This window comes from Mytilus edulis, chromosome 10 (genome assembly GCF_963676685.1).
Source record: "Mytilus edulis chromosome 10, xbMytEdul2.2, whole genome shotgun sequence".
In the NCBI taxonomy this organism is placed as follows: Eukaryota; Metazoa; Mollusca; class Bivalvia; order Mytilida; family Mytilidae; genus Mytilus; species Mytilus edulis.
The window spans coordinates 54329728-54356889 of NC_092353.1; the positions used below are offsets into that span (position 1 = coordinate 54329728).

The following is a 27162-nucleotide window of genomic DNA, read 5'->3' on the forward strand; positions in this document are numbered from 1 at the left end:
GAAATTGCTTTTAGACAATTGGCTATAAAAGATGAAAAATCTGGAAGTTGGTTTACAAAACTACACAATTTGACTGTAATTTATGGATTGCCATCGCTTTATGATATCATTGAGAATCCACCATCAAAAATAAGTTGGAATAGACATGTGAATAACTGTATAAATAATCATTTTTTACAAAATTTAAAGAAGGAAGCTAAAGAAAAGTCATCCTTGAAATACATAAATTTTAATGATTCCAACATAGGATCTGTGCATAATATTTGGAAAAGCAGTGGAACTGACCCGTACTCCGTAAATATGGCCGCTATTAAAGTTAAAATTGCCACTGGAATAATGATTCTTCAGTATCAGAGGTCTAGATTTTCAAAAAACTGTATCTCAGCAAACTGCCCATTATGTAACATTGAACCAGAAGATACGACTCACTTTATACTTAAATGTGAAAAACTGTCAAGCATAAGAAATCGCTTTATCCAAGAGCTGAAATCTTTTCTCGTAGATTGTAATAAGCCATCTTTGCTAATACAAGAACTATTTGATAATGAAGAGAATCTTTTACATCTAATTATAGACTGTACATCATACAATTTTCTTACTTATAAGGAACAGGTCCGTATAGAGACATTAACCAGAGGTCTGTGTTACAAACTATATCACAAACGTTTACTTTTAATGTCTGAGTAAATTTATTCTCAGTAAAGGCGGTATAAAGGAAAACCAAAGTATAATACATATTAGATAACATTTCGATATACATATATGCATTTGATTTGCATTTTACTGGAATGTGTCCGGATTTATATAGTGATTCTTATTCTGCAATATTAAGAGATGGATAGTGTTTGAACTGAAAACTCGTATCCAAGGCTTGTAAGATATCAAGTGATTTTAGATTTTAAGTACGTTATTTGCGTGTTATATATGGAATAATTGCTTACCAAATGAACAGTGGAAAGTTTTTAGATTTTAAGATAACAAGGACAGTGTTTGAACAGTAAACGCTAAGTTACGAGGGCAGGAGTGTTATATATGTACAATTGTTTGGCCTATGTGATATGGAGATATGAATAGTGAACCGGCTATGGACGATTGGACTGTAATATATAAAGTTAACTTCGTTTACATGGTGATGGATTAGTCCGCATGCTATATATATGTTACTGTTATTAATTATAATAATTACGTATACTAATTAAATGAGTGCCCCGTGTGTAAGGTTTAGGGTGCAAATAAGAAGTATGCTATAGAAGCGAAGCTCCTGCTAGAGGAGGAAGATAAAGACTAGGTAACAGGTTGCTCTGGATTCCCCGCTTCATTGAATAATTTGAAACTCATGGGATTATTTCTATGTCTGTCTGCTATTGAGGGTTATTGTTGTTGCATAATTTTAAATCGTATGCATCATTTAAATTATAAAAATAAATGTCCACATCGTAACGGGTTTACCTATAACACCCCTTCAGCCGAAATGGAGTCTTCCATATTATCGTTTCGAATTGTCTCCCTTCCAATAGTATTTTCCGTCAAAATTGAAATACAGTACGACTCGTCAAGAAAAATTAACTCGTTAGATGTCGATAAACGTCGTACTATATTAAGAACGATCTCAATTTAAACAGAGGAGTGTGTACGGAAAGGAGTCATGCCCACTGACCCAAAGGAAATTAATATTTAAAGAGTTAGAAATGGGGTTCCTCCTAGAATTAACGGTGATAAGATACGAAGTGAAATACCTTCTCTCATTCTCAGTGACTGCTGTGGAAAGTAAACTTGGAATTGATAGTACAAAAATAAAACACAATAAGTACGTTGCTCATACACTTGTATGGTATTGTATCCGGGATTGGCCATTTTTAAAGTTGAGTGACTATTCTGATTATTACATTTTGCATGTGCAGTTGAATTAGTTTTGAAAATAAATAATACTATCCAGCTGTACCAGGGCTGCCAAAAATACATGAGACTCAAGATGTTCATGCTTTTTTGCGGCAGTATCCTTGGATCTATTTTTTTCCTCTTTGATCTTTTAAATTTTGGCCAAATCTCACGCATTTGCTTAATGAAAAGTTGGCAGAACTGCTATACATGTTTTAATGAAAACTATGGCAATCGTATCCCTCAGAGCATTCTGCTCTTTGATTTTTTTTACACGACCGCAAAAATTGAAATTTTTTATCGTATAATGGTATCACGTTGGTGTCGTCGTCTGTCTGGTCGTCGTCGTCCGAATACTTTTAGTATTCGCACTCTAACTTTAGTAAAAGTGAATAGAAATCTTTGAAATTTTAACACAAGGTTTATGACCACAAAAGGAAGGTTGGGATTGATTTTAGGAGTTTTGGTCCCAACATTTTAGGAATTGGGGGCAAAAAAGGGCCCAAATAAGCATTTTTATGGTTTTCGCACTATAACTTTAGTTTAAGTAAATAGAAATCTATGAAATTTTGACACAAGGTTTATGAGCACAAAAGGAAGGTTGGGATTGATTTTGGGAGTTTTGGTTTCAACAGTTCCGGAATTAAGGGCCAAAAAAGGGCCCAAATAAGCATTATTCTTGGTTTTCGCAAAATAACTTTAGTATAAGTAAATAGAAATCTATGAAATTTAAACACAAGGTTTATGACCATAAAAGGTAGGTTGAGTGTGATTTTGGGAGTTTTGGTCCCAACAGTTTAGGAATAAGGGGCCCATTGAACTTTGTTTTATTTCAACAAAAATTGAATAATTGCGGTTCTTTGATATGCCGAATCTAACTGTGTATGTAGATTCTTAATTTTGGTCCCGTTTTTCAAATTGGTCTACATTAAGGTCCAAAGGGTCCAAAATTAAACTTAGTTTCATTTTAACAAAAATTGAATCCTTGGGGTTCTTTGATATGCTGAATCTAAAAATGTACTTAGATTTTTGATTATTAGGGTCCCGCCTTTAGGCGGGTCGTCCTATATTGATCAGTCTGTCCGTCGGTCCATCCGTCCGTCAGTAACACTTTAACTTTGTGTCCGCTCCATATCTAGAGAACCATTATGATTTCATACTTTATACTTTACATGTTTATTAACCACCACCAGAGGGCGTGTCATGATGTATGTACAACTTCCTAGGTCAAAGGTCAAGGTAAAAAAAACTTTGGTTTCAGTTGACAACCCTGTGTCCTGTGGTGGAGATCGTGTCCGCTCTATATCTTGAGAACCGTTATGATTTCAAAGTTTATACTTGACATCCATTTTAACCAACACCAGAGGGTGTGTCATGATGTATGTACAACTTCCTAGGTCAAAGGATCAGGTCAAAAACTGTTTTCAGTTGACAACCCCGTGTCCTGTGGTGAAGATCGTGTCCGCTCCATATCTAGATAACTTTTATGATTTTATACTTAATACTTAAAATGTTTATTAACCACCACCAGAGGGCGTGTCATGATGTATGTACAACTTCCTAGGTCAAAGGTCAAGGTAAAAAAACTTTGGTTTCAGTTGACAACCCTGTGTCCTGTGGTGAAGATCGTGTCCGCTCTATATCTTGAGAACCGTTATGATTTCAAAGTTTATACTTGACATCCATTTTAATTAACACCAGAGGGTGTGTCATGATGTATGTACAACTTCCTAGGTCAAAGGTCAAGGTCAAAAACTTTGGTTTCAGTTGACAACCCCGTGTCCTGTGGTGAAAATCGTGTCCGCTCCATATCTAGATAACCGTTATGATTTTATACTTAATACTTAACATGTTTATTAACCACCACCAGAGGGCGTGTCATGATCGATGTATGTACAACTTCCTAGGTCAAAGGTCAAGGTAAAAAAAACTTTGGTTTCAGTTGACAACCCCATGTCCTGTGGTGAAGATCGTGTCCGCTCCATATCTAGATAACTTTTATGATTTTATACTTAATACTTAACATGTTTATTAACCACCATCAGAGGGCGTGTCATGATGTATGTACAACTTCCCAGGTCAAAGGTCAAGGTAAAAAAACTTTGGTTTCAGTTGACAACCCTGTGTCCTGTGGTGAAGATCGTGTCCGCTCTATATCTTGAGAACCGTTATGATTTCAAAGTTTATACTTGACATCCATTTTAATTAACACCAGAGGGTGTGTCATGATATATGTACAACTTCCTAGGTCAAAGGTCAAGTTAAAAAAAACTTTGGTTTCAGTTGACAACCCCATGTCCTGTGGTGAAGATCGTGTCCGCTCTATATCTTGAGAACCGTTATGTTTTCAAATATTATACTTGACATCCATTTTAACCAACACCAGAGGGTGTGTCATAATGTATGTACAACTTCCTAGGTCAAAGGTCTGTCTGTCTGTTGGTCTGTCCATCGGTAACAAATTTGATCAACTTATTTACCTCACGTTATTGACAGCGGGGCCCACAGAGATGGCTCCCATCTCAATGGTATCTAGTAGGCCCAGTTTTCAAGTTGGTCCAAATCGGGGTCCAAAATTAAACTTTCATCAAAAATTAAATAATTGGAGTTCTTTGATATGCCAAATCTAACTGTGTATGTAGATTCCTAATTTTTGGTCCCGTTTTCAAATTGGTCTACATTAAAGTCCAAAGGGTCCAAAATTACACTTAGTTTGATTTTAACAAAAATTGAATTCTTGGGCTTTTTTGATATGCTGAATAAACATGTACTTAGATTTTTGAATATGGGCCCAGTTTTCAAGTTTGTTCAAATCAGGATCCAAAATTATTACTAGTATATTAAGTATTATGCAATAGCAAGAAATTTTCAATTGCACAGTATTCAGCAATAGCAAGAAATGTTCAATTGCACAGTATTGTGCAATAGCAAGAAATTTTCAATCGCACAGTATTGCGCAATAGCAAGAAATCTTTAATTGCACAGTATTGTGCAAAAGCAAATATTTTCAATTGCACAGTATTGTGCAATAGCAAGAAATGTCTAGTTTTCAATTGGAGTTATCTTTCTTTGTCCAAAATAGTAGTTGAATCAACTTAAATCATTGTTTTAAACAATATACAATGTATATTCACTTTTACTACCAACTGATAAATTAAAACAATCTTTACCATTCAGTGATAACAAGCACTTTTACATTTTAATATTTTATGATGTATTTAAATGAGTAGTTATTGTTGCAAACTCCATTAGAAATTTGAATTGAGATTAGTTTTGGAAAAAGGGAAAGGGAGATGTGAGAAAAAAGGGGGGGGGTAAATTTTTCTCATTTCAGATTTCATAAATAAAAAGAAAATTTCTTCAATCTTTTTTTTGAGAGGATTAATATTCAACAGCATAGTGAATTGCTCAAAGGCAAAAAAAATATTTTAAGTTCATTAGACCACAATCATTCTGTGTCAGAAACCTATGCTGTGTCAACTATTTAATCACAATCCAAATTTAGAGCTGAATCCAGCTTGAATGTTGTGTCCATACTTGCCCCAACCTTTCAGGGTTCAACCTCTGCGGTCGTATAAAGCTGTACCCTGCGGAGCATCTTGTTGATTATTATCTCAAATATGATCACATTATATAATAATATCTAATATCTAATAATCTATAGTATGTTATACTATCAGTTATGATTTTAACCTTATTTTACATGATTTCAAAATCAGCAACAAATACAAGTGAGCAATACAGGCTCTTTAGAGCCTCTAGTTTATTATTTTGGAGTTCAACCACATGTTCTTGGGTCGGAGCTTTATACATGTAGTGTGAATAAAAAGAAAGAAAATTGACAGGTTAATCAAGGTAAATTGGCTGATTCATACTTATACCCTACTTTAAACAAAACATAGATCACATATGAAAAGCAATACATTATTAAAGAATATTCATTTATTTCAGTTCAAATCAGTCGGATATTGGCATCATGGAAGACTAATTCTAACTTTGTTGAAACCACAGCTGCCAAATATGTGTTGGAATGTATTCAGGAAAACAACTGTGTAACTATTACTGCTAGCTCTGGTGTTGGGAAGACAGCAACTCTTCGACATGTGGCATTAAAGATGACAGATGAAGGATACAATGTTCTGATTATAACTGATCCGAAAGAAATTGTCAAGTTTTGCAATCCAAATAAAAAAACATTGTTTGTAATGGATGACTTTTGTGGAACATATTCTATAAATAAGTCTCAGCTTGAGAATTGGAAATCAGTCATTGAACCTGTTACAAAATTGATGGATAATCAATTCACAAAAATTATTGTGGCATGTCGACTACAAGTGTATCAGGATGAGAAATTTGAATCATTATCATTGTTCAGGAAATGTGTCTGTAACCTTCAGTCAGAACATTTGTGTTTATCCAAGACAGAGAAAACAGCAATAGCAGAAATATATTTGGAAACAAAAACTTCAGAGATTATAGAGTACTGCGATTTATATGATTGTTTTCCACTTCTCTGTAAGTTGTATAAAGATCATCCTGAGCTCAATATTACAGATTTCTTCCAAAATCCGTTTTCAGTGTATAAAGCAGAGATCGACAAATTGCAGAAGAAGGGACATTTTGGGAAATGCTGTGCGTTGGCTCTGTGTGTCATGTCTAATAACAAGTTGAAGGAGGACTGGATGATTGATGAGACCAATAGTAAATTTAGAACAATCATAGAGAACACTTGTCAAGCATGTAGATTGGACAGATATACTTCTCCACTTATCTTAGTTGATGAACTAAATTCACTGCAATATACTTTCATAAAACAGGAAGAAGATGTATACAAAACTATACATGATAAAATATTCGACTTCCTGACTTTTTATTTTGGACAAAAAATGATAATATGCTTGATCAGAAATGCACACAGTGAGGTCATTATGGAGAGATTTTTATTAGAAGAACAAATTAATATGGATCAGTTTATCACTATTGTGCCACCTAAATACCATCAGATGTACATACAGAGACTGATTGATGACTGGTCTATAAAACAAGTACGGATTGTGTTTAATAACATCAACATGAAGATAACACAGTTTAGAAAAAGACTTCTATGTCATTTAATAACACTTGATATTTCATTCCAAAAACAATTAGCACTTACATGTGATGTTGCATCAAACGATAATGTACTATTACATTGTTGTCTGTATGCTGATATTCCTTTGATTCAGTGGTGCTTTCATCATGGGATTGATGTTAACCAATGTAACTTGGAGGGTGTAAATCCTTTGATTGGATCAGCATATGAAGGTCATACAGAGGTAGTGAAGTTATTACTTGACTGCAATGCAGACATTAACAAAAATTCAAAAAATGGAACATCTCCGTTGTATGCTGCTTGTCAAGAAAATAATATAGAGACAGTAAAGGTACTACTAGACAACAATGCAGACATTGATCATTGTACAGACAAAAAAGCATCTCCTTTGTATATTGCATGTGCAAGAAATCATGTTGAAGTAGTAAAGGCATTACTGGATAAAAAGGCAGACATTAATAAGTGTGTAGATGATGAAGCATCTCCTTTGTTTGCTGCTTGTCAAAATAATCATATAGAGACAGTAAAGGTATTACTGGATTACAATGCAGAAATTGATAAAAGTGTAAATAATGGAGTATCTCCTTTGTATATGGCTTGCCAGAATAATGATATTGAAACAGTAAAGTTATTACTGGATCACAATGCAGACATTAATAAATGTAGAGATAATGGAGCTTTTCCTTTGTTTATTGCTTGTCAGGATAATCAAATTGAAATAGTAAATTTATTACTGGATAACAATGCAGACATAAATAAGTGTATGAATAATGGAGCATCCCCTCTGTATAGTGCTTGTCAGAGTAATCATATAGAGATTGTAAAATTATTACTGGATAAAAAGGCAGACACTAACAAGTGTACAGATGATGAAACGTCTCCTTTGTTCATTGCTTGTCAAAATAATAATAATATTGAAGTAGTAAAATTATTACTGGAAAACAAGGCAGACATTAATAAGTGTAGCAGTGCTGGAGAATCTCCTTTGTACATGGCTTGTGGAAATAATCATATAGAGACAGTTAAGTTTTTACTAGACAACAAGGCAGACATAAATAAGTGTACACATGAAGATGCATCTCCGTTGTTACTTGCTTGTCAGAAAAATCATATAGAAGTAGTAAAGGTATTACTGGATAATAAAGCAGACATTAATAAATGTTGGGATAATGGAGAATCTCCTTTGTACATGGCTTGTGAAAATAATCATATAGAGGCTGTTAAGTTATTACTAGACAATAAGGCAGATATAAATCAGTGTAGAGATGATGGAGTGTCACCTTTATATATTGCTTGCACTAAAAATCATGTTGAGGTAGTAAAGGAATTAATTCATTACAATGCGGACATAAATAAGTGTAAGGATACTGGAGAATCTCCTTTGTATATTGCGTGCGAGGCTAATCATATAAAAATCGTCAAGCTATTACTGAGTAACAATGCAGACATTAATAAGTGCAGATTTAAAATACCATCTCCTTTGTCATGTTTGTATATTGCTTGTCAAAATAATCATATAGAAACAGTAAAGATATTACTGGACAACAATGCAGACATAAATGAGCATTTGGATGGTGGAATATCTTCTTTGTACATTGCTTGTCAAAGTAATCATATAGAGCTAGTTAAAACATTATTAGACAACAAGGCAGACATTAATATGTGTACAGATACTGGAGCATCTGCTTTGTATATTGCTTGTCAGGTTAATCACATTGATATAGTAAAGGTATTACTGGACAATAATGCAGACATAAATAAGTGTTGTAATGATGGAACATCCGTTTTGTATTTTCCTTGTGTGAAAAACCACATTGAGACAGTAAAGTTATTACTTGACAATAATGCAGACATTAATAAATGTACAGTTGATGGAGGATCTCCTTTGCTTTATGCTTGTGTGAAAAATCATTTAGAGATAGTGAAATTATTACTTGACAGAAAAGCAGACATTAATAAGTGTAGAAATGATGGAGCATCTCCTTTGCATTTTGCTTGTATGAATAATCATATAGAAATAGTTAAGGTATTACTTGAAAACAAAGCAGACATAAATACGTGTATAGATGGTGGGGAAACTGCTTTGTATTTAGCTTGTGGGAATAATCATTCAGAGATAGTAAAGGTATTACTTGAGAACAAGGCAGACATTAATATGTGCACATACTTTTATGAAGAATCTCCCTTGATTGTTGCATGTCAGAACAATCATATAGAGACAGTAAAGGTTTTAATGGACTTCAATGCAGATATTAATCAATGTGCACTAAGTGGTTTATCCCCTTTGTATATTGCTTGTCAGAAAAATCATATAGAGACCGTAAAGTTATTAGTGGACAACAATGTAGATATAGATAAGTGTACAGATGAAGGAGGTTTTCCTTTGTTCATTGCTTGTCAGATGAATCATTTTGAAGTAGTAAAGGTTTTACTGGATAAAAAAGCAGACATTAATAAGTGTTGGCATAATGGTATATCTCCTTTGTGTATTGCGTGTGCGAAAAATAGTAAAGAGACAGTAAAAGTGTTACTGGACAACAAGGCAGACATCAATAAATGCAGAGATGATGGTGCAACCCCTTTGCATTTTGCTTGTGTGCTTAATTATGTGGAGATAGTCAAGGATTTACTTGACAACAAAGCAGACATAAATAAGTGTTCAGTTGATGGAAGATCGACTTTGTTTGTTGCTTGTCAAAATAATTATATAGAGATGGTAAAGGTACTACTGGACAACAATGCGGACATTGATAAGTGTACAGACAAAGGCGAATCTCCTTTGTTGATTGCTCGTCAATATCATCATAATGAGATACTAAAGTTATTGCAAGATAAGAAGGGAATCGAGGTTATATATGACAGAAGTAATTATTGTTGATAAAACTCCCGAGAAAAAAGTGGATAGAATGCAATAGCCATGATAGCTTTCAAAATGACTAAACTATTTAATCATTAATGTCTCGTATTAAAGTGCATATTTTCATATTAATTGAATATGTCGAAGGCCGTACAGCTACCTATAATGGTTTACTTTATAAATTGTTATTTGGATGGAGAGTTGTCTCATTGGCACTCATACCACATCTTCCTATATCTATGAATAATTGTTGAATGTCAGATACATGAGATATAATATAAATGTAAAAGATTGACACATAATTATGTTATGATACTAAATGCATGCATTTGTTTATGTAACTGGATATAATGTGACGATTTTGCGAATGGCACAGGGTGACAGAATATGTGAACTATATGGCAGCCGCTTTACTATTTATTATAACTTTAAGATGTCTCCTATATATGATATATAAGATATCTTAATAACATGTATAATAGATTTACCAGACACAAGATGTTTCCCTTTTCCCTTTTCGATATTCAAATTTTGAAAAAAATTACGTCCAAACTGAAACACAAAATATTTTTTTTCCTCAAATTTTTTTTTCCCTCCAAAATTGTTTTTTCCTCAAATTGTTTTTTTCCTCAAAATTTTTTCTTCAGTTTCCTTATTCTGTTTCTATTTTCTTATTCGATTTTCATTTCCTTATTCAGTTTCTTTTTCCTTATTCGATTTTCATTTCCTTATTCAGTTTCTGTTTCCTTATTTCGATTTTCATTTCCTTATTTGGTTTCTATTTCCTTATTCGATTTTCATTTTCTTATTTGCTTTGTATTTCCTTATTCAGTTTCTATTTTCTCACACGATTTTCATTTCCTTATTCGATTTTCATTTCCTTATTCGGTTTCTGTTTCCTTATTTGATTTTCATTTCCTTATTCTGTTTCTATTTTCTTATTCGATATTCATTTCCTAATTCGGTTTGTATTTCCTTATTCAGTTTCTATTTCCTTATTCAGTTTCTATTTCCTTATACGATTTTCATTTCCTTATTCCGTTTCTATTTCCTTATTCGGTTTCGATTTCCTTATTCGATTCTTTTTCCTTATTCGGTTTCTTTTTCCTGATTCGAATTTCAAATTTAGAAAAATATCATTTAGTCCAAAACACAAAAACACAAAAATCTTTTTTTTTTCCTTAAATTTTTTTCCTCTCAAATCTTTTTTTGCTCAAATTTTTTGTTCACCTTAAAAAAAAAATTCTCTCATTTTTAGCTCACCTGGCCCACAGGGCCAAGTGAGCTTTTCTCATCACTTGGCGTCCGGCGTCCGTCGTCGTCCGTCGTCGTTAATTTTTACAAAAATCTTCTCCTGAAACTACTGGGCCAAATTTAACCAAACTTGGCCACAATCATCATTGGGGTATCTAGTTAAAAAAATGTGTCCGGTGACCCGGCCAACCAACCAAGATGGCCGCTATGGCTAAAAATAGAACATAGGGGTAAAATGCAGTTTTTGGCTTATAACTCAAAAACAAAAGCATTTAGAGCAAATATGACATGGGGGTAAAATTGTTCATCAGGTCAAGATCTATCTGCCCTGGAATTTTCAAATGAATCGGATAATCGGTTGTTAGGTTGCTGCCCCGGAATTGGAAATTTTGAGGAAATTTTGCTGTTTTTTTTTTATTATCTTGAATATTATTATAGATAGAGATAAACTGTAAACGGCAATTATGTCCAGCAAAGTAAGAACTAAAAATAAGTCAGTATGACCAAAATAGTCAATTGACCCCTTAAGGAGTTATTGCCCTTCATAGTCAATTTTTAACAATTTTCTTAAAATTTGAAGATTTTCAATAACATTTTCCACAGAAAGTACTGTTATAGATAGAGATGATTGTAAGCAGCAAGAATGTTTAATAAAGTAAGATCTACAAACACATCACCATCACCAAAACACAATTTTGTCATGAATCCATCTGTGTCCATTGTTTAATATTCACATAGACCAAGGTGAGCGACACAGGCTCTTTAGAGCCTCTAGTTTTTCATGTCCTTATTCGGTTTCTACTTCCTTCTTCGATTTTCATTTCTTGTTGGGTTTCTTTTTCCTTTTTAGCTCACCTGACCTGAAAGGTCAAGTGAGCTTTTCTCATCACTTGTCGTCCGGTGTCCGTCGTCCGTAAACTCTTACAAAAATCTTCTCCTCTGAAACTACTGGGCCAAATTTAACCAAACTTGGCCACAATCATCCTTGGGGTATCTAGTTTGAAAAATGTGTCCGATGACCTGGCCATCAAACAAAGATGGCCGCAATGGCTAAACATAGAACACAGGGGTAAAATGTATATTTTGGCTTATATCTTTAAAACCAAAGCATTTAGAGCAAATCTGACGGGGATCAAATTGTTGATCAGGTCAAAATCTATCTGCCCTGAAGTTTTCAGACGAATCGGACAACCTGTTGTTAGGTTACTGCCCCTGAATTGGTAATTTTAACGAAATTTTGCAGTTTTTGGTTATTATCTTGAATTCTATTATAGATAGAGATAAACTGTAAACAGCAATAATGTTCAGCAAAATAAGACCTACAAATAAGTCCACATGACCAAAATTGTCTGTCAACCCCTTAAGGAGTTATTGCCTTTTATAGTCAATTTTAACAACTTTTTCGTCATTTTTTGTAACTTGTACAAAAATCTTCTCTGAAACTACTGGGCCAAATTTAAACTAACTTGGTCACAATCATAATTGTGGTATATAGTTTAAAAAATGTGTCCGATGACCCCACCTACCAAACAAAATGGCCGACATGGCTAAAATTAGAACAAAGTGGTAAAATGCAGTTTTTGCTTTATATCTTTGAAACTAAGACATTTAGGGCAAATCTTTCAAGATATAAATGTCCATCAGAATAAGATCTTTTATCTCACAAATTTTCAGATGAATCCTACAATCCGTTGTTGGGTTGCTGCCCTAAAATTGGTAATTTTAAGGAAATTTTGCAGTTTTTGGTTATTATCTTGAATACTATTATAGATAGAGATGACATGTAAAGAGCAATAGTGTTCAGCACAGTATGATCTACAAATAAGTTAACATGACCAAAATTGTCAGAGAACCCCTTAAGGAGTAATGGTCCTTTATAGTCAATATTGAACAACTTTTCGTCATTTTTGTAACTTGTACAAAAATCTTCTTTTCTAAAACTATGGGCCAAATTTAACCAAACTTGGCCACAATCATTACTAGGGTATCTATTTAAAAAAGGTGTCTTATGACCCCGCCTACCAACCAAGATGGCCGACATAAGTAAATACAGTAACAGGTGAGCTACACAGGCTCTTGAGAGCCTCTAGTTCATTTCCTTTTTCGATTTTCATTTCCTTATTCGGTTATTATTTCCTTATTTGATTTTCATTTCCTTATTCGGTTTCTATTTCCTTATTCGGTTTTTATATATCCTTACTCGGTTTCTATTTCCTTAATCGAATTTCATTTCCTAATTCGGTTTCTATTTCCTTATTGGGTTTTTATTTCCTTATTAGATTTTCATTTCCTTATTTGCTTTCTATTTCCTTATTCAATTTCTATTTCCTTATTCGGTTTCTATTTCCTTATTCAATTTTCATTTCCTTATTTGGTTTCTATTTCCTTATTCGATTTTCATTTCCTTATTTGGATTTATATTTCCTTATTCGGTTTGGGAGAAAAACGTTTCGTAGTGCCGGGACACTACCACTACCATGCAGTCGTTTTTAGGCAGTTAAGCTGCCTTATGCGAGCACCCTGGATTTGTGTTCTACCCAATTAATGCTGAAATACGTGCCATTGTTATCATCTAGCTGGCTACTATGTTATTTATAACTTATTGGACAGTTTTTTCATACTTTTCATTCTGGATTACCAAAAAAATGACCAGAAAAACCTTAAATGATTGTCGATTTTCCCAAAAGTTTTGAAGTTGCACATAGGAAGTAGAGCACATTAGGAATCCTTATGTAGTTTATTATCCCCTGAGCTTTTGGCTAATATGTCAAAGAACAAATGTATGAAATATTTAATCGCCGTAAATCTCTAAAGACAAGTAGTTAAGATTTCCCAAATTGCAAAAGTCGTAGGAATATTGTTTGTCGTCAATACGTAGTCAACTACATCAGTAGTCTATTAATATAAGTTCAACTGATCACGCTGTTGGCGGCAATTTTGAATTAGAAGACGAAATTTTCGTATCTTTTCAATTTGGACGCAGGGGTTCAAATTAGCGGTTGTCCAAGGTCTGCGACATTCCACTTTTGCAGTCGGACTTTCTACTTGGTTACTAGCTACGCCCGACATGCCCGACGGACCTTGAAAGAAAATTAAAAAGAACTTTGCAAACGTTTTTACCAAAGATAAACGATCTCAAACTTATTTTTATCATTACTATTTATGACGGCGATGTTCAATTTGTTCAACCGCTATCTTTATACAGAAAATCGCCGACATATAATGTGTAAATCCGAGTAAAATCGTATTTCACTATCTGTCAAAAACAACATTGAAAACAAAATGGCTGCCGCGAGAAGACAATTACAATATCGGATCCGATTCCGGAAGCGGATAAGAGTAATCCCGGGTTTTGGCTATTAACTAAAAAAATCCAGACAGGTGACAAAATACATCTTTGCATGGTAAAGAAATATAAACACTAGAATTGAAAACCAAAACATATATGTAAAAAGAAAGAAAAAGCAGAAAATATTTTGTACACCAATTTTAATGTCAAAATCCAATACAGTGTGACAGCTGGGAACTGTTTATCTGACAATATATGTGTTCCTGGTAACAGTATAAATTTTCTTTATCAGTGATAAATGTTGGTAATGCATGTTAGATGCTTTTACAGTTAAACATATTACTGCAATTTCAAGGGGTATTTTTTTCTTCTCAATTTTGATAGGTCATTTAAAATAGCTGGAAGTTTCTTATATAAAAAAAAAAGATGTGGTATGATTGCCAATGAGACAACTATCCACAAGAGACCAAAATGACACAGACATTAACAACTATAGGTCATCGTACGGCCTTCAACAAGGAGCAAAGCCCATACACTATAGTCAGCTATAAAAGGCCCCGATAAGACCCCACCCCTCCATGTTTTAGAACTTGGAAACAGTCGAGATCCCCACCCCTAAACCATATTTATTCATGTATGGGACAATATATATATAATCAAATGAAATATAGGTGGAGTCCCTGGGGGCTACCCCACCCCTCCTGTTTGAGAACTTGGTAACGGTCGAGATCCCCACCCCTAAACCATATATCTTCATGTAGAGGACAATTTAACTAATCAAATGAAATATAGGGGGATTCCCTGCGGGTCACCCCACCCCTCCTATTTGAGAACTTTGAAACGGTCGAGATCCCCACCCCTAAACCATATATATTCATGTATGTTACAATATAACAAATCATATGAAATATAGGTGGAGTTCATGGGGCCACTCTTCCCCGTCCAGTTTGAGAATTTGAAACGGTTGAGATCACCAATCTTAAACCATACATATACATGTATGGGACAATATAACAAATCAAAGGAATAATAAGGGGGTCCCTAGGGTCACTGTAAACCCTCCTGTTTGAGAACTTGGAAACATTCGAAATCCTCAACCCTAAACCTTATTTATTCATGTATGGGACCATATAATCAAATGAAATATAGGGGGATTCCCTTGGGTTCATTCCACCCCTCCTGTTTGAGAACCTGGTAACGGTCAAGATCCCCACCCCTAAACCATATATATTCATGTATGGGACAAGATAACAAATCAGATGAAATATAGGTGGAGTTCGTGGGGCCACTCTACTCCTTTCTGTTTGAGAATTTATAACGGTCGAGATCCACAATCTTAAACAATATATGTTTATGTATGGGACAATATTACAAATCAAATGAATTATAAGGGGGTCCCTATGGTTACTGTACACCCTCCTGTTTGAGAACTTGGAAAAATTCGAGATCCTCACCCCTTAACCATATATACTCATGTATGGGACTATATAACAAATCAAATGAAATATATGGAAGTCCCTGTGGTCACCCTATCCCACATGTTTAAGAACTTGGAAACACATTTGGGATCCCCACCTCTAAATTAAATGAAATATAGGGGGAGTCCCTGCAGTCAGCCCACCCCTCCTGATTGAGAAATTGGAAACAGTCGAGATCCCCACCTTTAAATTAAACCATATATATTCATGTATGAGAACTAATCAAATGAAATATAGGGCGAGTCCTTATGGTCACCCTACCCACTCCTGTTTGATAACTTAGAAACAGATTAGATCCCCACCCCTCAACCATATATATTCATGTATTGGACAATACAAATCAAATGAAATATAGGGGAAGTCACTAGGATCATCCCACTCCCATCTGTTTGAAAACTTGATAACGGTTGAGATCCCCACCCCAAACCATATATATTGATGTATGGGACAAAATAACACATTAAATGAAATATAAGGGTAGTCCCTAGGGTCACCCCACCCTCTCTTGTGTGTGTTTTGAGAACTTGTATAAGATTGAGATACCAACTCCTAAACTAAACCATATTCATTCTTGTTAGTCATTTCAAAAAGATTGAATGACATACAATGTCAATCTCATGGGCGTCACATATGCATGTCACTTTGCTAGACCTAACCAATGTGTACTAGACCTTGTCCAATTTCAGGCGACCATGGGAATGAATAATTATGGGAGCTTTGTTTGGAAGACTTCGTAACAGCATTATGTTACAATCATTTTTTTGATAATTAAAAAAAAATATTGATGGAAAATAATTAGTAGGTTTAAAGAATTTACCTTAATTATAATTTGAATTATTTCTTGTCCTATAAAAATTTTCATTTTCATATGGCTCATTTTAATGAAAACATATCTTTCAAGCCCAAGAATGTTTGACTAACTGTTTTTATAATTACCTGTCATTTTATTCCAAACTCAGAAATCATAGATTTGGGGTGAAGGTGGGGGACATTTACATTTACTATGGACAGGTTAGACAGACCTCACCTTTGATCCCTGTAGTAGTAAACATTTGTCTGATTTGTGTCTCATAACTTTTGTACTGTTGAACACAAACTCAGTTTTCTTTACAGGGAAGCAAGTCCATTCATACTTTTACAAGCTCGTACTAAAGTCAACTTGAACTACTAACAGTCAACTAATACCAACGTTAACTATCAACTAGAAGAACTTTAATCATTGCAAACTTGTATCACTGCAGACTCATGACCATGAAAAAAATATACTTGATATATGCGTTGCTTTTAAAAACTTTGACAAAATATGAATTATTTGCCTTAATGATTAATTCATTAAATGAACATAAATGTACAATATATGAATGTTTAATGTTTGTTCTTTTTAAGAATCGTTAAAAAGAATTGAAGCAACATTGCAACAGTTTTTATAATTATGTTTGGCTTGGTTTTTGGTTAACTGCCTACAGCGCTTACAGTGCTTTGATTTATACTCTTTTTTTTTCAATTATATTTGTGCAAAACAATTAACAAGGGTTAGTTTCATGTAATTTTCAGTAAGTTTTTATCAACTTAATATTGAGTTGACATCAACTACGACACAATTTGTCCACTACGAAACGGTTTTGTAAACTACTAAACTCATCAAAATGTCCCCTAAGTAGCATGAGACTGAGTTGTTTCTTCGTATGTAAAGTACTGTCTAATCTTTATCGTTAAAAAATGGTTCTCCAATTCAGAAAAAAATTGAGATCTTTCTAGTATACAATGAAAAACGAACTGGAAAGTCTATATGAGACATTAAAATGATATAAGATGTGCATTAAGAAGCTGTTTCGTAAGAAAAAATGTACCCTACGAAACAATACATGGTAGATTATGAAATGCCAGCGTATTCCCGATTTTGTTATTACATGCCCCGTTTTTTTACTTCTTTTACAGAAGCGACAAATAACAACCTCAGTAGCCAGGTCATTTTTTTTTATATAGATCGGAATTCCTTCTAGTTATTAAGACTCTGATTAATATCGGTTAGGGACATTTTTTCCGAAACTTTGTATAAATAAAAAAAAAAAGAATAGGATATAGCTGGGAACAGTATATCTAACAATATCTAGTCAATATATATGTTCCTGGATATAGCAATTATCGTTATTAAGTGATGAAAACATCGGGTTACTCAATGAAATATGACTTATAGTGGAGGGGGCATTAAGTTTTGCCAGCCTTGTCCGTGTGCATGTCCGTACGTCAAGAAATTAGTTTCTGTTCTTTTATCTTGAGTTTGCCTCAACAAAATGTTATGAACCTTAAACACAATCCGTATTACAACAAAATACAGATCACATTTGAATTTTGGTGGCGTCATTTATACCATTCTAGGGTTATGCGCCTTAACAAATTTAAAAAAAACCGTAATTTTTCGTTTCCGTTTTCTTACCTAAGTTTGCCCCACACCAAAATCAAGACATATACCCAATAAATTTGCAGCAAAGAAACAGCGTCTTTATTGCTGTTCTTCATCTTGACAAAATACAGTGAGATCTTCAACACAGAGAAATCATTCTCGTCTCAATGAAAGTTGCAAGATAGCCCCTAGCACCGGTTTGATCAGAATTGTTTGCTAAAGTCATAATACGTGGCATAGAAGACACACAGATGCGAAGCAATATGAACAATTTAATATGAACAGCTGGCAAAGAAAGGCTAACAAATCTGTCATAGATTGCCCGACAATTTCACTTATACATTAATTAAACGAGACACATTTAAAGGGAAATTAATACAGGTTAAGTTCCTAGAGGTTGTATATATATATATATATAATTCCTCAAAAATGAAGTTTTAGGTGGTATGTATATATGATTAACCAAGTGTGTTCCGTCCTGCCTGTCGGTATGTCCATAGATCTGGAAAGTACTAGTACACTACATTATGAAGTGGTCTTTTTACCGAGCACAGAAAAAAATTCCATCATACATGTCATTTTTACAGCGCTGAAGTACGTCCATTATTCATTTTTCATTATTCAAAATTTAATAATGAATAATGAAATAGTTCACTATTCACTATTCAATGTTAAGTAATGAATGATGAAATAGTTTAGGTTTCATTATTCAAGTTGGAGCGGTGAATAGTGAAATAAAAGTTTAAAAAAATAACTGACACTATAGCTAAATTCCGTTTTTCTAAATTCGTCATTTTGGTGTTATCAAACGAACATTCAAATTATTATAAATTTTATTTATTTAGTTTCGGAGGATAAACTAATGGCTTTTTCTTAACTATTTTTAACAGAAATTACGTGTATGGACAACCTGAATACCAAAACATATATATCAAAATTAAAATACTCTACGTTGTCTTTTTTTGCATTTCCCTAGACCTTTGCTATTCTTCATCCTCTGATTAAAGATTTAACAAGTTGATTGTGCAGCATGGACCATTAGAGGGGTTACGGCGGACCTAAATGCCAAAACACGCGTGAAAATTAAGAAATGGCCGATTCTGAATAATGATATGGATATTTTGAATAATGAAATTCACTTCTGTGACCCTTCAGCCCGTTATTACAGATAAACCTTATACCTCATTCGAAAGCTTATTAAGAGAGGAACAAAAGGTATATAGTCAATATGTTCCGCATCGCATATTAGAGGAGTACCGACGGACTTAATATCGAAATACGGGCAATATCCTGTTTTAGTCCCAGGTGGGACTAAAACAGGATTAGAAAAAAATGACCCAAATGAAACAGTTATTATATATTAATCCTGTTTTAGTCCCACCTTCCATGCTAAAACAACAATAATTCCATAAGAGTGGGACTAAAACAGGATTAATAATTAATAGAGTTTTTCCCTAAACAATTTAATGAAACACAATTATATAAAACAGGATTCGAAAAATGTATACATCAAATTAAAGCTTATTAATAGAGGAATACACTGAGAATAAACAATATGTGCCGCAATGACCATTAGAGGGGTTACGGAGGACCTAAGTGCCAAAACACGCGTGAAAATTAAGAAATAGCCAATTTTGAATAATGAAATGGATATTTTGAATAATGGAATGGACTGCTGTGACCCTTCAGCCCTTTATTACAGATAAACCTTTTACCTCATTCGAAAGCTCATTAAGAGAGGAACAAAAGGAATATAGTCAATATGTTCCGTAACGCATTTTAGAGGAGTACCGACGGACTTAATATCGAAATACGCGTGTAACATTGAGAAATAGCTTATTTTGAATAATGGAACGGACTGCTGCAACCCGTCAGCTCCTAATTAAGGAAAAAATTATTCACCAAATTAAAGCTTATTGATAGAGGAATACACTGAGAATAAACAATATGTGCCGCAATGACCATTACAGGGGTTACGGATAACCTAAATGCAAAAATGCGCATGAAAATTAATTTATAGCCAATTTTGAATAATGAAATGGATATTTTGAATAATGAAATGGACTGCTGTGACCCTTCAGCCCGTAATTACAGATAAGCCTTTTACCTCATTCGAAAGCTTATTAAAAGAGGGAAAAAAGGTATATAGTCAATATGTTCCGCAACGCATGTTAGAGGAGTACCGATGGACTTAATATCGAAATACGCGTGAACATTGAGAAATAGGTTATTTTGAATAATGGAACGGACTGCTGCAACCCGTCAGCTCCTAATTAAGGAAAAAATTATACATCAAATTAAAGCTTATTGATAGAAGAATACACTGAGACAAAACAATATGTGCCGCAATGACCATTAGAGGGGTTACGGAGGACCTAAATGCAAAAATACGGTGACCCTTCAGCCCGTAATTACAGATAAACCTTAGCTTATACCTCACTCGAAAGTTTATTAAGAGAGGAACAAAAGGTATATAGTCAATATGTTCCGCAACACATATGAGAGGAGTACCGACGGACTAAAATGTCGAAATACGCGTGAACATCAAGAAATAGCTTAATTTTAATAATGGAACAGACTGCTGCAACCAGTCAGCTCCTAAATAAGGAAAAATTTATACACCAAATTAAAGCTTATTGACAGAGGAACACACTGAGAAAAAACAATATGTGCCGCAATGACCATTAGAGGGGTTACGGAGGACCTCAATGCAAAAATACGCGTGAAAATTAAGAAATAGCCAATTTTGAATAATGAAATGGACTGCTGTGACCCTTCAGCCCGTAATTACAGATAAACCTTAGCTTATACCTCACTCGAAAGCTTATTAAGAGAGGAAAAAAAGTATATAGTCAATATGTTCCGTAACGCATATTAGAGGAGTACCGACGGACTAAAATGTCGAAATACGCGTGAACATCAAGAAATAGCTTAATTTTAATAATGGAACAGACTGCTGCAACCCGTCAGCTCCTAATTAAGGAAAAAGTTATACACCAAATTAAAGCTTATTGATAAAGGAACATACTGAGAATAAACAATATGTGCCGCAATGACCATTACAGGGGTTAAGGAGGACCTAAATGAAAAAATACGCATGAAAATTAATTAATAGCCAATTTTGAATAATGAAATGGATATTTTGAATAATGGAATGGACTGCTGTGACCCTTCAGCCCGTTATTACAGATAAACCTTATACCTCATTCGAAAGCTTATTAAGAGAGGAACAAAAGGAATATAGTCAATATGTTCCGTAGCGCATTTTAGAGGAGTACCGACGGACTTAATATCGAAATACGCGTGAACATTGAGAAATAGCTTATTTTGAATAATGGAACGGACTGCTGCAAACCGTCAGCTCCTAATTAAGGAAATAATTATACACCAAATTAAAGCTTATTGATAGAGGAATACACTGAGAATAAACAATATGTGCCGCAATGACCATTACAGGGGTTACGGATAACCTAAATGCAAAAATGCGCATGAAAATTAATTTATAGCCAATTTTGAATAATGAAATGGATATTTTGAATAATGAAATGGACTGCTGTGACCCTTCAGCCCGTAATTACAGATAAACCTTTTACCTCATTCGAAAGCTTATTAAAAGAGGAAAAAAAGGTATATAGTCAATATGTTCCGCAACGCATGTTAGAGGAGTACCGATGGACTTAATATCGAAATACGCGTGAACATTGAGAAATAGGTTATTTTGAATAATGGAACGGACTGCTGCAACCCGTCAGCTCGTAATTAAGGAAAAAATTATACATCAAATTAAAGCTTATTGATAGAAGAATACACTGAGAAAAAACAATATGTGCCGCAATGACCATTAGAGGGGTTACGGAGGACCTAAATGCAAAAATACGGTGACCCTTCAGCCCGTAATTATAGATAAACCTTAGCTTTTACCTCACTCGAAAGTTTATTAAGAGAGGAACAAAAGGTATATAGTCAATATGTTCCGCAACACATATGAGAGGAGTACCGACGGACTAAAATGTCGAAATACGCGTGAACATCAAGAAATAGCTTAATTTTAATAATGGAACAGGCTGCTGCAACCAGTCAGCTCCTAAATAAGGAAAATTTTATACACCAAATTAAAGCTTATTGACAGAGGAACACACTGAGAAAAAACAATATGTGCCGCAATGACCATTAGAGGGGTTACGGAGGACCTCAATGCAAAAATACGCGTGAAAATTAAGAAATCGCCAATTTTGAATGATGAAATCGATATTTTGAATAATGAAATGGACTGCTGTGACCCTTCAGCCCGTAATTACAGATAAACCTTAGCTTATACCTCCTTCGAAAGCTTATTAAGAGAGGAAAAAAAGGTATATAGTCAATATGTTCCGCAACGCATATTAGAGGAGTACCGACGGACTAAAATGTCGAAATACGCGTGAACATCAAGAAATAGCTTAATTTTAATAATGGAACAGACTGCTGCAACCCGTCAGCTCCTAATTAAGGAAAAAGTTATAAACCAAATTAAAGCTTATTGATAAAGGAACACACTGAGAATAAACAATATGTGCCGCAATGACCATTACAGGGGTTAAGGAGGACCTAAATGCAAAAATACGCATGAAAATTAATTAATAGCCAATTTTGAATAATGAAATGGATATTTTGAATAATGGAATGGACTGCTGTGACCCTTCAGCCCGTTATTACAGATAAACCTTATACCTCATTCGAAAGCTTATTAAGAGAGGAACAAAAGGAATATAGTCAATATGTTCCGTAACGCATTTTAGAGGAGTACCGACGGACTTAATATCGAAATACGCGTGAACATTGAGAAATAGCTTATTTTGAATAATGGAACGGACTGCTGCAACCCGTCAGCTCCTAATTAAGGAAAAAGTTATAAACCAAATTAAAGCTTATTGATAAAGGAACACACTGAGAATAAACAATATGTGCCGCAATGACCATTACAGGGGTTACGGATAACCTAAATGCAAAAATGCGCATGAAAATTAATTTATAGCCAATTTTGAATAATGAAATGGATATTTTGAATAATGAAATGGACTGCTGTGACCCTTCAGCCCGTAATTACAGATAAACCTTTTACCTCATTCGAAAGCTTATTAAAAGAGGGAAAAAAGGTATATAGTCAATATGTTCCGCAACGCATGTTAGAGGAGTACCGATGGACTTAATATCGAAATACGCGTGAACATTGAGAAATAGGTTATTTTGAATAATGGAACGGACTGCTGCAACCCGTCAGCTCCTAATTAAGGAAAAAATTATACATCAAATTAAAGCTTATTGATAGAAGAATACACTGAGAAAAAACAATATGTGCCGCAATGACCATTAGAGGGGTTACGGAGGACCTAAATGCAAAAATACGGTGACCCTTCAGCCCGTAATTACAGATAAACCTTAGCTTATACCTCACTCGAAAGTTTATTAAGAGAGGAACAAAAAGGTATATAGTCAATATGTTCCGCAACACATATGAGCGGAGTAACGACGGACTAAAATGTCGAAATACGCGTGAACATCAAGAAATAGCTTAATTTTAATAATGGAACAGACTGCTGCAACCAGTCAGCTCCTAAATAAGGAAAAATTTATACACCAAATTAAAGCTTATTGACAGAGGAACACACTGAGAAAAAACAATATGTGCCGCAATGACCTTTAGAGGGGTTACGGAGGACCTCAATGCAAAAATACGCGTGAAAATTAAGAAATAGCCAATTTTGAATAATGAAATGGATATTTTGAATAATGAAATGGACTGCTGTGACCCTTCAGCCCGTAATTACAGATAAACCTTAGCTTATACCTCCTTCGAAAGCTTATTAAGAGAGGAAAAAAAGGTATATAGTCAATATGTTCCGCAACGCATATTAGAGGAGTACCGACGGACTAAAATGTCGAAATACGCGTGAACATCAAGAAATAGCTTAATTTTAATAATGGAACAGACTGTTGCAACCCGTCAGCTCCTAATTAAGGAAAAAGTTATACACCAAATTAAAGCTTATTGATAAAGGAACACACTGAGAATAAACAATATGTGCCGCAATGACCATTACAGGGGTTAAGGAGGACCTAAATGCAAAAATACGCATGAAAATTAATTAATAGCCAATTTTGAATAATGAAATGGATATTTTGAATAATGGAATGGACTGCTGTGACCCTTCAGCCCGTTATTACAGATAAACCTTATACCTCATTCGAAAGCTTGTTAAGAGAGGAACAAAAGGAATATAGTCAATATGTTCCGTAACGCATTTTAGAGGAGTACCGACGGACTTAATATCGAAATACGCGTGAACATTGAGAAATAGTTTATTTTGAATAATGGAACAGACTGCTGCAACCCTTCAGCTCCTAATTAAGGAAAAAATTATACACCAAATTAAAGCTTATTGATAGAGGAATACACTGAGAATAAACAATATGTGCCGCAATGACCATTACAGGGGTTACGGATAACCTAAATGCAAAAATGCGCATGAAAATTAATTTATAGCCAATTTTGAATAATGAAATGGATATTTTGAATAATGAAATGGACTGCTGTGACCCTTCAGCCCGTAATTACAGATAAACCTTTTACCTCATTCGAAAGCTTATTAAAAGAGGGAAAAAAGGTATATAGTCAATATGTTCCGCAACGCATGTTAGAGGAGTACCGATGGACTTAATATCGAAATACGCGTGAACATTGAGAAATAGGTTATTTTGAATAATGGAACGGACTGCTGCAACCCGTCAGCTCCTAATTAAGGAAAAAATTATACATCAAATTAAAGCTTATTGATAGTAGAATACACTGAGAAAAAACAATATGTGCCGCAATGACCATTAGAGGGGTTACGGAGGACCTAAATGCAAAAATACGGTGACCCTTCAGCCCGTAATTACAGATAAACCTTAGCTTATACCTCACTCGAAAGTTTATTAAGAGAGGAACAAAAGGTATATAGTCAATATGTTCCGCAACACATATGAGAGGAGTACCGACGGACTAAAATGTCGAAATACGCGTGAACATCAAGAAATAGCTTAATTTTAATAATGAAACAGACTGCTGCAACCAGTCAGCTCCTAAATAAGGAAAAATTTATACACCAAATTAAAGCTTATTGACAGAGGAACACACTGAGAAAAAACAATATGTGCCGCAATGACCATTAGAGGGGTTACGGAGGACCTCAATGCAAAAATACGCGTGAAAATTAAGAAATAGCCAATTTTGAATAATGAAATGGATATTTTGAATAATGAAATGGACTGCTGTGACCCTTCAGCCCGTAATTACAGATAAACCTTAGCTTATACCTCCCTCAAAAGCTTATTAAGAGAGGAAAAAAAGGTATATAGTCAATATGTTCCGCAACGCATATTAGAGGAGTACCGACGGACTAAAATGTCGAAATACGCGTGAACATCAAGAAATAGCTTAATTTTAATAATGGAACAGACTGCTGCAACCCGTCAGCTCCTAATTAAGGAAAAAGTTATACACCAAATTAAAGCTTATTGATAAAGAAACACACTGAGAATAAACAATATGTGCCGCAATGACCATTACAGGGGTTAAGGAGGACCTAAATGCAAAAATACGCATGAAAATAATTAATAGCCAATTTTGAATAATGAAATGGATATTTGAATAATGAAATGGATATTTGAATAATGAAATGTACTGCTGTCACCCTTCAGCCCGTAATAACAGATAAACCTTAGCTTACACCTCACTCGAAAGCTAATTAAGGGAAGAACAAAAGGTATATAGTCAATATGTTTCGCAACGCATATTAGAGGAGTACCGACGGACTAAAATGTCGAAATACGCGTGAACATCAAGAAATAGCTTAATTTTAATAATGGAACAGACTGCTGCAACCCGTCAGCTCCTAATTAAGGAAAAATTTAAACACCAAATTAAAGCCTATTGATAGAGGAATACACTGAGAATAAACAATATGTGCCGCAATGACCATTAGAGGGGTTACGGAGGACCTAAATGCAAAAATACGCGTGAAAATTAAAAAAATAGCCAATTTTGAATAATGAAATGGATATTTTGAATAATGAAATGGACTGCTGTGACCCTTCAGCCCGTAATTACAGATAAACCTTTTACCTCATTCGAAAGCTTATTAAAAGAGGAAAAAAAGGTTTATAGTCAATAGGTTCCGCAACGCATTTAGAGGAGTACCGATGGACTTAATATGTAAATACGTGTGAACATTGAGAAATAGGTTATTTTGAATACTGGAACGGACTGCTGCAACCCGTCAGCTCCTAATTAAGGAAAAAATTATACATCAAATTAAAGCTTATTGATAGAAGAATACACTGAGAAAAAACAATATGTGCCGCAATGACCATTAGAGGGGTTACGGAGGACCTAAATGCAAAAATACGGTGACCCTTCAGCCCGTAATTACAGATAAACCTTAGCTTTTACCTCACTCGAAAGTTTATTAAGAGAGGAACAAAAGGTATATAGTCAATATGTTCCGCAACACATATGAGAGGAGTACCGACGGACTAAAATGTCGAAATACGCGTGAACATCAAGAATTAAATATGTGCCGCAATGACCATTAGAGGGGTTACGGAGGACCTCAATGCAAAAATACGCGTGAAAATTAAGAAATCGCCAATTTTGAATGATGAAATGGATATTTTGAATAATGAAATGGACTGCTGTGACCCTTCAGCCCGTAATTACAGATAAACCTTAGCTTATACCTCCTTCGAAAGCTTATTAAGAGAGGAAAAAAAGGTATATAGTCAATATGTTCCGCAACGCATATTAGAGGAGTACCGACGGACTAAAATGTCGAAATACGCGTGAACATCAAGAAATAGCTTAATTTTAATAATGGAACAGACTGCTGCAAC

At 34.4% G+C, this 27162-nt stretch overlaps 1 protein-coding gene across 4 annotated transcripts in view; it reads left to right on the top strand.

Annotated features, from left to right (window-relative positions):
* LOC139492157 (serine/threonine-protein phosphatase 6 regulatory ankyrin repeat subunit B-like) overlaps positions 1–10122 on the top strand; it is an 89486-nt gene extending 79364 nt beyond the window's left edge. For all 4 annotated transcript variants that reach the window (XM_071280302.1, XM_071280299.1, XM_071280300.1 and 1 more), the window contains one exon: positions 5830–10122. In XM_071280302.1, the coding sequence (XP_071136403.1) occupies positions 5830–9848 (4019 nt within the window). In that variant the 3' untranslated portion in view covers positions 9849–10122. The remainder of the gene's footprint in view (positions 1–5829) is intronic.
* The last annotated feature ends 17040 nt before the right edge of the window (positions 10123–27162 follow it).